Source organism: Rhinatrema bivittatum, chromosome 2 (assembly GCF_901001135.1).
Source record: "Rhinatrema bivittatum chromosome 2, aRhiBiv1.1, whole genome shotgun sequence".
NCBI lineage: Eukaryota > Metazoa > Chordata > Amphibia > Gymnophiona > Rhinatrematidae > Rhinatrema > Rhinatrema bivittatum.
The window spans coordinates 270,711,698-270,729,918 of record NC_042616.1 but is presented as its reverse complement, the minus strand read 5'-3'; the positions used below and the strand labels follow the sequence as shown (position 1 = coordinate 270,729,918).

The 18,221-nt window shown below is 40.6% G+C and overlaps 1 protein-coding gene across 1 annotated transcript in view; it reads left to right on the top strand.

The window, feature by feature from the left end:
• Positions 1-18,221, top strand: part of AMPH (amphiphysin) — a 467,360-nt gene that overhangs the window by 225,189 nt on the left and 223,950 nt on the right. The window contains exons 4-5 of the mRNA XM_029587079.1: positions 7,106-7,200; positions 15,298-15,393. Of these exons, the coding sequence (XP_029442939.1) occupies positions 7,106-7,200; positions 15,298-15,393 (191 nt within the window). The remainder of the gene's footprint in view (positions 1-7,105; positions 7,201-15,297; positions 15,394-18,221) is intronic.

Genomic DNA, 18,221 nt, shown 5'->3' with positions numbered 1-18,221 from the left:
CCTAGTTGTACATTTCCCTGTTTTATTGTAACTGCAATTGTTTTCGCTTAGCACCTGTTACTTGTTCTTTTATTGTAACCTATTATCACACCCCCCTGTTTATTGTAAACCGGCATGATGTGATACCTATCACGAATGCCGGTATAGAAAAAACTTAAATAAATAAATATCCTGTTGTATAGCTACAAAATATCAGTTACATTTGTATTTTCTCAAAGGAATTGTGTTTCTTTTGGGGTGGGGGGAGTGAGTGGGGAGAAGGCATGGGTTACAGAGGTCCGTTCGTAGGCAAGTTGCCAAAGAATGAACTCATGTTTTTCCTTGGATGGTCTGATAGTTTAGCATTCTTTCACGTTCTGATAAACGGGTCCCCGTGTTTCCATGATGCTCTCTATGAGTAGGTGCCAGATGGGCTTCCACCATGAAGGCTGAATGTCCTTCTGCTGCTGTACTCTTTTTTTTTTTTTTTCTAATATGGCATCCTGCCTACTCGTCTGTATTTAACCGAGAATAATCTCTGTGCCGGCTAATATTATCAAACGTGTAAAAGTTGCTTCGAGGGGCCTGATTCATCCAGATCTTTCCCTGTAGAAACAGAAGCCTTTAGTGAATCAGTCCTATGTCTTGCCTGTATGAGCTTTACTTTATAACTAGTGTGGTAATATTTATTTTCTTTAGCCTGTCCTCATATTTTCTCATAGTATTCTGAAGATCTCTTAACAGAATGATAACAGTAATAACATTTGACATCATTAAGTGATAATGTCTCTTTTCAGGGCTTGTTCAAAATAATACACATTGTCACTGCAAATAAAGCCCTGGAGTTGAGCTGAGGTATTTAATCAGCCATGAAAGCTGTTTACTGCATGAGTGTTCCCTGAGAACAGACATTATTATCATTGAATTTAAATAACGCCTGGAAGGAAAATGGTAAGTCCTTGTTTTAAGAGGGAATTAAGCAACCACCATCTTAAATATTATCAGTGAATTAAGATAAGATTTATATAACAATCGTTATTCAGATTTGTCTTTTTTTTTGGTTATTTTTGTGACAAAATACAATCTTTGATCCTTCTGATCCTAGGTTGAATATTACTTTCAGATACGGTTTAAGATGATACAGTATGATTGCAGCTGTGTAAATACTGTATTTGAACTGTCCATTAAGCAAATGGGTGGGGAAGGGAAATATCACATTGCCCGTATTGTAGCAAACCCCGAGGGCACATTTTACCTACAGGGTTTGCACCAGTAATCAAAGCTAAAGTACCTGGATAGTTTTGCTTTTATTATTGCCCCTGAAAGATTTCTCGCAGGGATTTGTGCCTGCTTTCTCTTCGGTTAATTTTTCCATTGGAAGTTACGCACGTAGTTTTGATTTTGCAAAACTACACACGTGGTTGCATAGCCCACCCTGTCTCCACCCCTAGGAACAGCCCCGAACTATTGAGGGCGAATAATTTTCAAATCTTCCTCTTCCACAGGGAAGATGCTTTGTTACCTGCAGAAATGGGGTTGGAAATTGCCCTCTTAATGGGAGAACCACCTGAAAAAAGTATAGGTAGATTTCACCCAAAAACAAGTCCGTATGCCCTTGGTGGTATAACAATTGTAAAGAACGAGTACCTTAATAATAGCTTGCTCTGTATTGAATTCAGTGCACTTGACAGATTAAACAAACAAAAAAAAAATCAAAACATAATAGGTCTGGAAATGGCTGCCCAAAAGCTCTGGACAAATAGATTCTCTTACCTAAATCTGGACTTCTAAAGACGATACTTTGAAAATCAGACTTCGCTGTCATACGGAGATGAACAGAAAATGGGAAATGGGAAAATGCTGTCTTTTTCGCCTCCATGGATGTCTCAGGAAATTATTTTGGATTCACTGTCTGGGTTCCTCTTATCTGAAACAAGCTATGGCATCAGTTTGTTAGCAAATCACCATGAAATCAATTGCAAATTATTGACAGCTTCTTCTCAGCAGCATGAAGCAGATGTGGCTTGGATGACATTTCCTAAATTGAGAAGTGGGAAAACAAAGCCATGCACTGTCATTAATAAACAAAAGGAAATGGTAATAGTGTATGAAAATATACAAGTGTATAGTAAAAGAAAATCCCCCAAACTCCCCTTGTTTCATTTATTACATAGGATGCATTTTCAAACTAGAATTTCCACATAGAATTTATGGAGCCTACATTCCTGACTTTTGTGTACACCTTCATGGATGCAGGGAAAAAAGAAAATACCCCTGTGTAACTCCTCTTTGCCTCCTGTGTTATTTCTGAAAATTTGGTGTGGATTGGATGGAAAAACCCAAAACTTATTAAGAGGCATAATTGCGCGGGTTTATTCTTGGTATGACGGGGTCACCAGTTGTGTCCTCAGTCACGAGTTAATATTTCCAGGTGTTTTGGGTGGGGGAACCCCTGGAGAATCCTTGATCTGAAGTTTTATGAGGAGAAATGTTGATTGGGCCTGCAGTACTGCTGGATGGCAACTGAATGGCATCGAGTACAATGCTGAGCTGTGGATTGTATTGCGTTTATTGCAATGTTTTATCCTGAATGTTGTTAAGGGTTCCAATTGATGGAGTCATGGCCTAGGAGAGTATAAAATCTTGGTGGGAGTTGCCCTTTCTGAATATGGAGTAAGGAAGAGAGGGATCTCTAGGCTGTAGGAAGTGGGGCCTTGAAGGGCTGTTCCCCTCAAGGGGAGAGGGTCGTGGCCAGGAGTAGGAGGAGAGGTTTCCTTCTGAGGAAAAAGCTGGTGTTTAAAAGCAAGAGAAATCTGGGAGCATGTATTTCACCTGTCCTTGGGTATGGAGAGTAGCTGGTATTTTGGGAAAATCCCTGATTTCTGAGTATTAAGGGATTTAAACTCTACATTCCATTTAATGGTGTTCCAGAGAGTGGTGATAGAATAAGGGAAAGGAGTTATTCCATACTCTAGGGTGCAAGTTATTACCTTTGTTACTGAATGTTGGCTGTGTACCCCATGAATTCTGAATAATTCTGTGTGCTCTGTATATTCTCTAAAAGTAACGTACGCAGTTTCTGGCTGGACATCCCAGAAAATAAATGTTAAGAGGTGAATTTTAAAAGTTGGGCGCAATGGCATATGTGCACGTATATGGCTGTACACTGGTTTACTGTAGTGTTTTATAACACACACATATGATATGCGTATTTTATAAAGCCAACAAGAATAATGAAACCCCAAAAAGGCAGAAATCAAGAATTCAACATAAAAATATATATTCTAATCATATGATAGCTCGAATCATATCTTTTAATGTAGATACAGTGACCTCATATAGTGTCTCCAGTGCTTATAGACTTTATTGTATAAGTCTTTAAAGCCAGAGAACTTGGTATCTTTTCACTGCTATTGGCTTATTAGTATAGCCTTAACGCACTTCAGTTTGTTTAATCAATGGTCACTGTGTCAATGTTATAGCTGTGGTTAGTTTTTTGTTTGAGAGTGTGCACAATTAAAGTATATATGATGTGCACTTATTTCTTTGTTCTGGTCCTGAAGTTGATCCTCCGACGCTGCAGGGTTTCGGAGTATAGAACTCCTTCTTCAGGGAGCTTCAGGAAAGCATAATCTTATGCTGTAAAAAGTCTGCTTGAACTAGCCCATATGATGCTTTGAAATGGTCAGCTTTATTCGCTGATCGCAAGATTTGCTTACGGTCCGTCCGGTTGAGAAGAAAAACTGAAACAAGCACTACAGCAACCGGACGGACCGTAAGCAAATCTTGCGATCAGCGAATAAAGCTGACCATTTCAAAGCATCATATGGGCTAGTTCAAGCAGATTTTTTACAGCATAAGATTATGCTTTTCTGAAGCTCCCTGAAGAAGGAGTTCTATACTCCGAAACCCAGCAGCGTCGGAGGATCAGCTTCAGGACCAGAACAAAAAGATAAGTGCACATCAGATATACTTTAATTGTGCACACTCTCAAACAAAAAACTGATAACCACAGCTATAACATTGACACAGTGACCAATGATTAAACAAACTGAAGTGCGTTAAGGCTATACTAAAAAGCCAATAGCACTGAAAAGATACCAAGTTCTCTGGCTTTAAAGACTTATACAATAAAGTCTATAAGCACTGGAGACACTATGGGCCTCATTTTCCACTCCGCTCGCACGCGATAAGGGACCTTTCGCACACGAAAAGTCCCTTATCGCGTGCGATACCAGGATGGGGGTGGAGTCGGGGCGGAGTCGGCCCTGGAAGAGGAGGAGTCGGGGCGTCACCGGGGCCAACTCTGCGCCGACTCCGCAGACAGCGAAACGGTAAGTGCCTTTTCGTGGCAGCTTTCGCTCCCAATAGCTACACCTCCTATGGTGGCGCTATTGGGTGCGAAACCAGCAGCGATCGCACCGCGATGGAGCGATCGCTGCCGGCTGGCACAGGCCCACCCCCCGTTTCGGCCCCCCGCCCTTCATCTTCTAAAGTATCGCAAGCCTGCGATACTTTAGAAAATGAGGCCCTATATGAGGTCACTATATCTACATTAAAAGATATGATTCGAGCTATCATATGAACAGAATATATATTTTTATATTTTATAAAGCCCGCATATATCTCTACGCCACAACATACACATATATGTAGGCTTACCTGCAAATACATGCAGTGCATTGAAACAGAATATATTAATGCATTGAAGTGCATACTTTTCCTACGTATTTAAAAAATATACACGCATATATGTTACTTGTGAAAATAAAGTAGGGCTTAATCGCATAAAACAATGAAATTACCAATTTTACCAATTACTACACCAGTTTGCCCAGTCCTTCTCCAGGTCATCGAGATCCTCCTGGTTCTTCAACTTGAACTCCCTTCGGTTTACCCAAACCTCCCACCTGACCAATAATACACAGTTAACACATTTAATATCACTTACGTCAGAGATAATTAGCAGGAGTAAAAAGTATGCAAGAAAGTTGGAAAATGTATGCACATAAGTTTCTTTTAAAATAGCAACTTACACACATAAATGTTGGCCTCGCCCTGGAATGCCCCTAGACCGCCTCTTTTTTTTTTTTTTTTTTACATGCGTTATATGTGTACACGAAAGTGAAAACATGCACTTGTTTTTTATTTTTATAAAATACGGAATATAAGGGTAGAGGCTACTTACTACAAGCTCATTTTTACACACATTTTGAAAATTCACCTTTCAAGAACCAGTTGCATCATGGTTCAATACAGAGGCCAGGAAATATTTTCCATTTTATGCTCCATTCCTTTTCGGATCATTCCTCACATATTTGCTTTTTTTGCCCACTGCCACACACCGAGCTTAGGATTTCAATCTAGTGTCCACAGGAACTCTGAGGACCTTTTCCTGGGTGGTGACTCCCAATACAGAACCCAGCATTGCGTACCTGTAGTTGGGATTATTTTTCCCTATGTGCATCACTTTGCACTTTTCTCCATTAAATTTCATCTGCCATTCAGATGCCCAGTTTCCTAGTCTCACAAAGTCTTTTCTCATAATCCACTCATGTTTTAATAACTCTGAATAATTTTGTGTTATCTGCAAATCTGATCACCTCACTTGTTCCATTTTCCAGATCATTTATCAATTTGTTAATCGTACCCAGTACCAATTCCTGTGGGTCACCACAAATTACCTTTCTTCATTCAGAAAGCTGACCATTTAGTCCTGCTCTCAGTTGCCTGCTTTTAACCAGTTACCAATCCACAGTAGGATACTGCCTCCTATCCCAAGAATTATGTTTTCTTTATAGAAATAAAACAAAAATAGCCTAATATCCAAAGCAAAAAATATCAGTTCCAATTTATTTCCCATCACTGGTTTTGTTCTTGCTGGATCATATCTCTGAGAGTATATTGCATGTACACTGGAGAGAGATGGAGATTGTGTAACTACCACCTTCTGCATTACCACCCAGGGATAGCTTGAGATAACTAAAGGTAGTGGTGGAGATGTTTGCTGCACTGTTTTAACAGCATGGTAATGCTCCACAAAAGAACCAATTAAACTATGATGGGGATAATTTTGTAACCGTCTGCCTTGATGCAAAGTCTGTGGGTATCTTTTATCCCAAGACTTTACATGAATTTTCACTTTGATAATTACTGCATCTAGGAAAACTATCCACACACAAATATTTACACTTGCTTATTTGTGTGAATAATTTTCCCAAGAAAAAATATGCTCATACATTTGAAAATTCCTCTGGGAACACCACTTTGCACTGCAGGTAAAGTTAGGCATTTAGTGGCACTACATGTGTAACTTTAAACGTGCAAAGGTGATTTCTGCAGGTAGAATACTATTTTACCCACGGAAATGGTTTTGAAAATTATTGCATTGGTCTGTAAGAATCTTTCATGTGAAGAACTGTGCACCACTTGTACATAAGATTATATTTTATATATTTATTATGTATTTATTTATTTATTTTTATTTTTATATACCGATGTTCCTGTATAGAATACATATCACACTGGTTTATTTTGCTTTTTTAAGTTGATCTTGGATTTTTTGTTTTGATGGATTAATTTGACTTTAAAACTTATAAAATAAAAAATGGAAGTGTGACAATGAAACAAATCAAAACCACATGGAAAGAAACCATGTTTTAATCATGCATCTCTTTCAGGTTTCCATTGTACTTAAATATTTTAAATATTTATTGTAGTCCTACTTGTCTGTCACAGAGAAGATATGCAGTTGCTGTTTATTGCAAAACCATGTTTGATGTATTATTTAGCATTGTATAAACTATTCCATATGCATAAAAATATACCTTCTAGGATAGGACATTATTTTTGTTGACTCTGCAAAATAAGTCGAATGTTTAATATCATGGAAGATGCACAGTGGAGAATGAAATTTGTATGTCCTGTGAACCCTCTGGAGACAGGGAAATATCTACAGTACCTGAATGTAATCTGCTTTGAAGTAGCTGAAAGGCAGACTAGAAATTTAAAAAATAGATGGAAAGGGAAAATATTAAATAGTGTACTGTTTCTCTTTAGTGATAGAATTTACATATATTAATATATACCTTATGTATTTGCATCTTTATTTATGCCCTTATTGTAGGCATGCAGGAGGCCTCCATGAAGCTCACCGAGTCTCTGCATGAAGTATATGAGCCTGACTGGTATGGTAGGGATGATGTGAAAACGGTTGGAGAGGTAAAAATTCTTATATAAAACTATAAAATAAAGACAGAGGCTGTGGTCCAACAGATTTGTTGACAAGAGTGTCATTTCATTCATTTTTTTTCTTGTGCATGTCTCTAATGATAACAAAACTAGCTAATTGTTTTTGTTATGGTGAGACAGAGACAAAAACTCTATATCGTTTATTTCAATTTATATAATAAAATTATGTAATATGGAGGTGGCATTCATAGCCCGGGGGGGTCTGCACCATTGCTCAATGGTGACACCTAGAGGGCAAATTCAGGATTGACAATAGCTGGTTTCCCAAGAGATCAGTGGTTTGTGGCCCGTGGCTGAGGACTGTTGCTATGACTGCTGGGCTGGTTTGGGAGGAGGATATAAAAAGAGGAGAAACCATGCTGGGTAGATGGGAATGAAAGCTCATGGTGCCAAAGCCCAACAGAGGCTGGTTCTGATTGAGCTGGAAACTCACAAAAGCAAGAAGAAATTGCCAGGCCAAAAATACAGTTTATATGTTTGTGGTGCACACCTTCTGATTTCCTGAGCAGTTTATAGAAATGCAAAATGAGCAAATAATAAAGTGCATGTCAAGCTGTCCTGCTCCACATAGCAGAATAGCAGATGCCATAAAGGAGATCAACAAAAGTCCTTGAATCAACATTTGCTATACTGGACCTCAATCAGTGTGAGTGCTTGCTAATACCATTAAGTCTCAGAGCTTATACAATGAGGGTGATCCTAGAAATCTTTAATGAAGTGCCTCAATATGCAGACAATTCTATAATTACAAATATCTGAAGAAAGAATGTTTCCTTTTTTCACTTCAACTCTATGGTTCTGTACTTTACAGTTTTATGATTAAGCGGGTTCTCAGATAGATTTTGATAACTGATAAGGTCCTTTGATAAGTTTGTACTGGCCAGTTTCTCCTAACTTGAGCACATATTTACCATTCATATTTTTAAAATTCTGTTAAGGTGTTGAGAATAATTTTAGTCAGAGGATGATCGTAGAATTGAGAGGAGGCCACTTTGAATAGCATTTTTTAAAAAGGGGAAGTTGTTAACTGGGTGGTAAATAGCCTGAGTGAAGAAAGCGGTTGGGTTTTTTGGTAGAGGGTTTCGGAGGGGGAGTGAGTGACAACTCTAGTTTTCAAGGGAAAACCTAGAATGAAGAGAATTAATCAAAAACAGCATATGAAATGTTATACTGAGTCTGACCAACAGTCCATCGAGGCAGTATCATGTCTCTGACAGTGGCTAGTCTGGGCCACTGGAAAGGCCCAGCTCCCAGTAGTAAGAGGTTGAGTTCTTCAACCCTACCTGGCTGGTCCTTGAGAAGCAGCTTTTACACTAAATCAGTGGTTCTCAACCCTGTCCTGGGGACCCCCCCAGCCAGTCGGGTTTTCAGGATATCCACAATGAATATGCATGAGAGAAAATTTGCATGTCATGGAGGCAGTGTATGCAAATTTTCTCTCATGCATATTCATTGTGGATATCCTGAAAACCCGACTGGCTGGGGGGGTCCCCAGGACAGGGTTGAGAACCACTGCACTAAATCTTGGGGAAAAGCCATCAGTCACACAGGTGCACATGGTTCAGAGTGAGGTATCTTCAAAATATATTAGCATAACTAGGAAGTTAGAATATCCCAATGGAAAGGTTATAATAGAGGCAGATGTAGCCCAGGTATATTTAAATAGAGAGCAAACAGAGATAAATGATTCCAAACTTCCCATTTCAACTGCTAGGCAAGTTGTGAATACAATTTAAAAAAAACATGCTTTGAATTGTCTCTATGAAAATGTCAGAAGTCTAAAAAAAAATAAGATTGAGTAGTTTAGCACTGAATGAAGATGTAGACATAATAGGTATTTCAGAGACCTGGTGAAAGGAGTTTAAGCAGTGAGGGAGCACTGTAATACAAGGGTACATATTACATCAAAATGATAGTCTAGGTCAAATTGGTGGAGGGGTGGAACTATGTTAGAGATGGCATAGAATCAAACCGATAAAAGTCCTGCAGAAGAAAAATGCAGCTGGAATCTCTACAGATAGAAATTACATGTATGATGGGGAAGAGTATAGTTGTGGAGGTATACTACCGTATGCCTGGTCAGGATGAAGCAAAGGTCAGTAAAATGCTAGCAGAAATTAGAAAGGCTAACAAATTAGGAAACACAGTAATAATGGGGGATTTCAGTTATCCCAATACTGACTGGATAAATGTCTCACCAGAACATGGTAGGGAGATAAATTTTCTAGATGCCATAAATGACTCCTTCATGGAGCAGCTGATCCTAAAACTGAGAGAGAGGGTAGATAACTCTAAATCTAATCTGCACTGTGATGTAGGATCTGGTATAAGAGCTAACAGTGATGGGGTCACTTGGCAATAGTGATCATAACATAATCAAATTTAATATAATCATTGAAGAGAGGACATTAAGGAAAACTACTATGGTAGCATTTAATTTTAAAATAGAAGACTATAATAAAATGAGGACATTAAAAGAAAGCTAAAAAAAGTGGCTGCAAAGGTTAAAATTTTGCATGTGGTGTGGATGCTGTTTAAAAACACCATTTTGGAAGCTCAGATTAAAAGTATTCCATGCATTTAAAAGTTAGAAGGAAGACCAAATGACTGCCAGTATGGTGAAATGGTAAAGTGAAAGAGGCTATTCAAGCAAAAGGACATCTTTCAAAAATTGAAAGGTGGATCCAAATGAAGAGAATAGGAAATAGCATGAGCACTGGCAAGTTAAAAGTAAAGCATTAATAAATCAAGCCAAAATAGAACTTGAGAAAGCCTTGCCAGAGAGGCAAAACTCAAAATAAAAACTTTTTAAGGTATATTCATAGCAAGAACAAGAATATTCACAGCAAGAAGTCTGTGAGGGAGTTGGTGGGACATCTAGATAACCAAGGGGTAAAAGGAGCACTCAGGAAACTCAGGAAATACATTCTTTGCTTCAGTCTTTCCTGAGTAGGGAATTGGGGATATACCTACAATGCAAAAATTATTTGATTCAAAGGAACTGATTCATATCATGGTGAACCGGGAAGATGTAATAGAGCAAATTGACAAACTAAAGAGTAACAAGATGGTATACATCTCAGAATTCTGAAAGAACTAAAAAATGAAATTGCTGACTTATTACTAGTTATCTCTAACTGCTTATTCTTATCAGCTATGGAGGGTGGCCAACATAATGACCATTTTTAAAAAGGATTCCAGGTGTGACCCAGGAAACTATAGACTGGTGAGCATGACATTGGTGCCAAGAAAAATGGTAGAAGCAAATCTGAAAAATAACATTACTGGTCATTTGGTTAGACACAGACTAATGGGGCAGAGCCAGCATGGTTTTAGCAAAAGAAAATCTTGCCTTACATTTCTGTTAGATTTTTTTGAAGAGGTTAACAAACATGTTGACAAAGGTGAGTCTGTCACCTCCCCTTTTCTGCTGTTCATTTCTCTCCCTTTGCACCCAAACATCTTTCTGGCTTTTGTCATCATTCATCCACTTGTTTGACCAACTTAAGGTCTTCAGATACAATCGCATCCAGATCCCACTCTTCTGTTGTGCTTAGAAGAATTTCTCCCCCAATACTGTACTTCTCCCTTGGGTTTTTGCAGCCTAAATGCACAACTCTGCATTTTGTAGCATTCAATCTTAGTTGCCAGACCCTAGACCATTCCTCAAGCTTTGCTAGATCCGTCATATTTTCTACACTTTTTCTGGCTGTCTACTCTGTTTCAAATGTTGGTATCGGCAAAAATATAAATGTATTCCAACAATCTTTCTGAAATGTTGATCACAGAAATGTTGAAAAGAAGTAGTCCAAGGACCAATTCCTGATTCAAACTGCTAGTAATGCCCCCTCCTCAAATTGAGATCCATTTACAACTACCCTTTATTGCCTCTCTCTCTCTACCAGTTTCTAACCCAGTAAGTCACTCTAGAGCCCATACCAAAAGTACTCATTTATAAGTTACTTATGAGGAATCATGTGAAAGGCCTTACTGAAATCCATGTACGCTAGCCCTTGATCCAACTTTCTGGTCTCTCAGTCAAAAGAATTGATCAGATTAATCTGACAAGATCTACCTCTGGTAAAAATCATGCTGCCTCAGATTTTGTAATTTGTTAGATTCCAGAAACCACACTATCTTCTGTTTTAGCAGCAATTCCATTAATTTTCTCACCACAAAGGTTAGATTAACTGGTCTATAGTTCCCAGCATTCTCCTTAATTCCATTTTTATGAATAAGCACCACATGTGCCCATCTCCAGTCTTCTGGAGCTACTCTTAACTCTAAAGAAGCATTGAAAAGGTCAGCCAGCAGCTGACCTTTTCAATGCTTCTTTAGAGTCAGCCAGAATTTCTCTAAGTTCCCTTAGTACCTTTGGACAAATCCCATCCAGCCCCATTGCCTTATCCACTAAATTTAGTTAGCACCTCATGAACACACTTTTCTAAAAATCAATTGCGGTTTACTGCACTTCCAATTTTTAGTGGCAGATACCCCACCCCCTCCCCGGTCTGGCCACCAGATGTCACTGTCCCTTTATAGAATACAGTTTAGAAAGAGCCATTACATTCCCTTGAGTCCCTCCCACCTGGAGGTTTCTGGATTGGATGCCTGAACACTATTTACCGGTAGTCCAGCATTTTAAGACACATTGGGGCCGATGCAATACAGTGTGCTCCGCCAAGCGCACTGTATAACACGCAGTTGGACGCGGGTTGTATAGGCGCTAATTAATCCTCTTATGCAATAAGGGGATTAGTGCCTCTACAATGCATGTCCAACACGGAGTGAATCTAATAGTGGTAATCACATGCAAATGCATGTGATTGAGGCTATTAGCATTTACTCCCGATGCTAAAAACAAATGTGCATCTAGGACGCACATTTTGCGATCAGAAATTAACGCCTGCCTGGAGCACATGTTAATTTCTGAGCGCTCCTTAAACCAGTACAGAAAAGCAGAAAGAACTGCCTCCTTCTTAATATCATTGCGATATTAAGTAGAAGGAAAAAGAAAGCAAATTTTAACCAAAAAAAAAAGTTTAAAAAAATGCCGTCAGTCGGGTGCAGGAAACGGACGCTCAATTGAGAAGCGTCCATTTCCTGAACCCCCTGGCTGTGCAATGTTTAGGAAAACCGACGCCAATAAACTTGGTGTCAGTTTTCCTAACCGGTGGAAGGCCGATGCACTCGGGCTCTCCGTAGCAAGGAGGTGCTAGGAGCGCGCAAGCCAGCTTCACCCAAATAGAGTTTCTTTTAGAAGTGATACCTCATAGTTCACTTCCTGCCAAAGGGTCCTTTTCTTACTAATTTACAGAGAGATAGATTTTTAAGCCTGATACCCTTTTGGGATGAAAGAGCTCTCACCAGGGGACCAAAGACCTTTGAGCCTACTCTAAAATGCTAGTGGGCAAGCACCAGTGATGGATCCTGCTGTGAGAGACAGTGAGGGCAGAAGATGTATCCAGTTTAACCTTTAAAGTATTTGTTGAACTTGAGAAGAGAGGGGAGGCTTTTGGATCCCCTTCCCCACTGGGATTGCAGTGCTGAGAACTAGCCTGATCCCACTGATTTTTCCCCAAGAGAAGTCCCCCAGAAATATCAATAACCAAAGCATTGAAAAGGTCAGAACAAGATTTGGAGACCCCAACAGGATCTCCACACACTAACACCAAGGGACCAGGATGGGCTGGGTGGCCAAGGAAGAAGATGACCTAAGGTAGGATTTTTGCAATAAAGTTGGGACCCCCTCTACTAGGATTCCTGGATAGCTGCTGGGAGAGTTAGCATATTAAAAATTGCCATGGGCTCTACCCAGACATCTGATTAATGGGCACCTAGCTACAGAGGAAAATCATACATGTACTTTCATTCAGATGTAAATTCACACTTCTGGACAAGGGACTTTAATTTATGATTACCAATCAGTAAACTTTTATTTAACACCCAGAGCCTGGTCCTGTCTATTCATTACAGTCTCTCACCTCATGAGAAGTACCTACAGTATATACACAAACTGGGAGCCTTTCCACATCATCTGGGCCACAAGCGAGAGCTCACATCCATAAAAAGAATCCCCTCCAGGGATTGAGAGTCAAGCGTGGGATGGAATTGCTAGCCGGAGTAACCCGTGAAGGTATAAATTAGTTGTGTCCCCTAAAGGTAGTTACTACCCCTAAAAAAAGGGTTACACTTATTTGTATTTATTTTATGTAGTCTTGGTCCTGACTCTTCCACAGTGAACACCGAACAGAAATATTTGTTAAGCAATTTCACTTTTTCCTCATCAGCCTCCACATATTTTTTCCATTCACCTCTGAGACTCATAATGCTACTTTTACATTTTTACTGTCTTCCTTTTTCTATGATCTCTTGTAGGTTATGAATAATAGAAATGTGCATTTGTTGAAAACAAATAGGAAATGACAATGCAATTTCCTATTTCATTTCATTTCATTCTCAAAATGAAATAATTGAAAATCTGATGAAATTACATTGGTTCTCATGTTTCATTTTCAAAACAAAAAAAATGTCACTCGCCCAGGCCTCTGCTAGCGAATAGGTGAGGCCCAAAGCAGGGGCTGTGGCCTATGCACGAGCACGATGCTGGAGCCTTGGCTGAGACCCAAGCAAGGACTAGGCCCCAAAAAGTTTGATGAGGCTTGGAAACTTCCCTGCCCCCACTTTCCTTGGCCGTCAGGGAGCCAACACCATTGCCCAGGCAAGGGCCTAAAAATGGAAACCAGCCTGGAGGCTGAGTCCCAATGCCTAGGCAAAGCCTGGGCCCGGGCCCTGATGCCTAGGTCTTGGCCTAGACCAAGGCCTAGGCCTGATACCATGACCCTGTCTGGAGGCTGGGTCTTGACATCTGGGCTGGCGTCCAGCCTGGAGGCTAGGTCCTGAAGCCATGGCCTGGTTCGAAGGCCAGGTCTTTGACCTGGGCCTAGTCCCAACTCCAGGGTCTTAGCCTAGGCCAAGGTCTGGGCCCAGAGGCCAGAGCCCAGGTCTCGTACATTAATGTCCTCTTCTTTCTTCTTTCGTCTTCAAAATGATGGCATCCACTGGGGACACACAAGAGTAAATTAACTCTGGAACCTTTCTCCTTAGTGGAGGGTGCCATTTTGGTGTATGGCAGTTAATGGTACCCTCCACTTAGGACAAAAGCCCCATAGTTAATTTACTTCAGTGCATCCCCAGTAGACACTGTCATTTTGAAGAAGAAAGAAGAGGTCATTGGCATAGGAGACATGTGCTTTTGCCTCTGGGTCTGGGCCTAGGCCTGCATGGGCTTAGGCCCAGGTCCCATTGTTGGGCCTGGGCCTAAGGCAAGGCCCAGGCATTGGGATCCTGCCTCCAGACCAGGCCCCAGACTCAGACCTAGGCCAAGTTATTGGGACCAGGCCTCCAAGCTTACCCTTTGCAAAGGGCCTTGCCTGAGATTGTGGTGACCTACCACTGCCTAGGCCTACACAAAGCTGAGGTTTCAGCCTAGACCTTGTTAGCAGATCACCCCTGGAGAAGATCCTGGCATGCGGATCAGATCTGAGAACTGCTGTGTTAAAAAATCTCCATTTGTCTCCATTATTTCTTTTGTGACATTCATCTTTTCAATTTAGTTACAATGTATTTCTTAAAATTATTTTCTAATGCAAAAGTACAATAGTTGTAACTTCTTGCCATAAACTAATTCATGATTGCTATTAAACCATAATTGTTACAATCTGTATTCACAGATTTTACAATTCATATTTTAGAATATTAATGAAATGTTATTAAAATGATACATTGTTACAGATAATAATTCTCCTTAGAAAGAAGCAAAATACATACATCAGATGTAGTGCATGCCATCATAGTGATATGTACTGTAAATGAAACTCAGAGTAATGCTAATTGCAAAATTTTTATCCAAGGGCCCTTACATTTTAACTTAAAATGGAAACAACTAATATGCATTTCAGAGTGATTATTAAAATCATGTAGAGTTTTTTTGAATTTCTAATATTTTTCTGATATCGTATTGAGTTGTGTTTCCAATTCCTTTCTCTCTGTGTCTTTCTCTTGTAGAAGTGTGATGCACTGTGGGAAGACTTCCATCAGAAGCTGGTAGATGGGTCATTGTTGACGCTCGATACATATCTGGGACAGTTTCCTGACATAAAGGTATTGTGCAATCACATAAGTGAAAGAAGTGAAATCTTAGCAGCTATGGCCAAGTGGAAATTGCAAACATGATTGAGTTTTAAAAACCTGAGTGTAAAAAAGTAATGCTAACTCACCAAGTCTGGTGTGGCATGTTCTAGTATCTGGAGCCCTTGAACACACTTATGGACTCCAAGACAGCCAAAGTTAATGTAACATAGCCCTTACATGCAAATAAAACATATCCTTATTTTAATTTGGTGTAAGTACTTTGCCTGAAAGGACGCACAAGCCATCTCACCATCAATAATGTTTATTCACTACTTGAGTTTATTTCTAAAAGTGGAACAGCATTAGTGGAGAAAATATCATAAGATATTGCTAATATCTTCAGGGTACACAAGACATTTTCCCAGATTCTTCTTCAGCTTCCTAGACTTGAACATTTCATCCAAAGAGACACAGCAAATAAGACCCAGAAATACCAACTGGTCAATATTTCTATTTTGTTACAAATCTCTAGATAACTAGCAAGTTATGGTACACAATATAACTGGGTGGGGTAAATGGTTCTTTTGCTTCATAAAGATGTTGGCAGATAAAGACTGATTGATCCACCTTGTCTGCCCAATTACTTCTGTTTATATTGTTCTACCTAAAGAAGCATCCCAACTGTCAGCTGTCAGCCATACAAGCTTTTTGTTTTGTTTTGTTTTTTGTTTCTTTTTTTCATTTTTCTATTTTATTTGTCTGTAGCCAAACCCACCACCCCCAATCCCCATTGTTAATTTTTGACATACAAAATGGTGTTGGCCTGGCCTGGCTTAGCCAGCACCATTTTGCACATAAAAAAAAAACCCAACAAGGGTGCTAGCCTCGGAATGCCATTTTATAGCCACACTGACAGGGCAGGAGCGACTGAGGTTAGCCCCTGCCTTGAGAAGAAATTTTCAAGAAAGAGGGTAAGAGGGTGCCAGGACTGTATTTTTTTTTTTTTTTTTTTTACAGTGGAGACCTAGTTGAGTATTTTATAACTTGATTGTACCTGGTCTGCATGGGTTATAAAATATGCATATGATTGTCTACCCTCTACAGCAGTGGCGACTGGTGTGTCACCAAGCACTGGCAGGTGTGTCGCCTGCTACCCGGTCTCACATTGCTCTCCTCTCCCCTTCCTCCACCAAGCGAGAGGCAGACCTTGTTCCACTGCTGCTGTTGCCACCCAGGCTATCAGAATGTTCAAACCCAGCCGGATGGGAACAGTAGCAGGGTTCGTTGAAGCCAGCAACTGCAGCATGGCCTTTTCTTTTTCCCGCCCCCATGATCAGAAGAGGAAGTGATATGTAGAGGGGTACGCAGGAAGAAAAGGCCATGCTGCATTAAAAAGTAGCGGCAGTTACAGTGGCATTGGCCCCTAAGCAGCAGCGCAGGCCTGGAGCAAAATCAGAAGCAGCCGGCGATCAGAAAGGGAGACAGCAGTACTAGCCGCCGTGGTCAAAGGGATTCTGCTTTCTTGGGCCAGGGGGTTGGCTGAAGCTGCTGCAGCTACCATTTGCACTCAGGGGAAGGAGGGAGTGGGAGTGAGAAACAGCCAGCCAGTGTATAAGTGACAGAAAGCATGTGTGTGATTGAGAACCTGTGAGAGAGAAAGCATGTGTGTTTGAGAGCTTATGTGCGAGATAGAAAGAGCATGAGTGTTTTGATTGAGAGCCTATGTTTAAGTTATATAGAGAGAACATGTGTGCGATTGAGAGCCTGTGTGTAAGTGAGACAGAGAACATGTGTGTGATTGAGAGCTTATGTGTAAGATAGCGAGAACATGTGTATGATTGCAAGCCTGTGAGTAAGAAAGAGAGAGACTGGTCAGAGAGGTGATGTGAGTATGTATGAGAGAGGCTGATCAGGGAGGTGACTGGTGTGTATGTGAGAGAGAGGGACTGGTCAGGGAGATGATCATACCTGGGAACTTTTGACTTCCTGTCATCCTGAGATTACCATGGATTAGCGGGAGGGGGGGACGACGACGATTGCACAGTGGTACCGGATGCTCACAAATTTGCTGTCATAAACACTCTTACATGTTCACACTTATTTTCACTGCTCATTCTTTCACATTCTCACATTTCCATTTACACCTTACTTCTGCCATTCTCCCACCAACATACAAACACTCACTCACGTCTCTCCCTCTTCCATACACACATGCCCACTCACTTTCACACCCATGCTCACTTGTACTTAGCTCTCTCCTACTCACCTACATACACTCTCAGATCTCTTTCTACACTAATACACACTCACTCACTCTCACAGACATGCTCATTCATTCTCTCTCCCCCCCTTTCAAAACACAACAGCAGCAGCAGACTCTAACTTGGGCTCCTGGAGCAGCAGCAGCCTCTTCCTTCTCCTCCTGTGCTGTGGAAGTGAATGCTGCCTGTTTCTTACTCCTCGTTTGATGCACGGGCAGGAAATCGCAATGTTGATTGGTCAAGGCAAACAGAATGGGGCAGGCAAGTGGCTGGATACAGGAAACAGGCTGTGCAGGAGCAGGTGCTGTCACGAGGAAGCGAAGTTAAGAGTTAAAAAGGTCCAGAGATGGTAGAAATCACTGTCGAGTTCCTCCTTTTTCAGCCACGCAAGACCAATGACGTTCCTTTCTTCTTTCTGGGTCCAAGCAGATTGGTTTTGTTGCAGCACCCAGAGATTTCCGGCATTGGCCCGGAGACCCAGTAATTCTTTCAGAATTCCGGAGTCTCCGGGCCAAATCCAGAGAGTTCCCAGGTATGGAGATGATTGGTGTGTGAGACAGAAACTGGTCCTAAGGGTGTCACTGGTGTGTGTGTGTG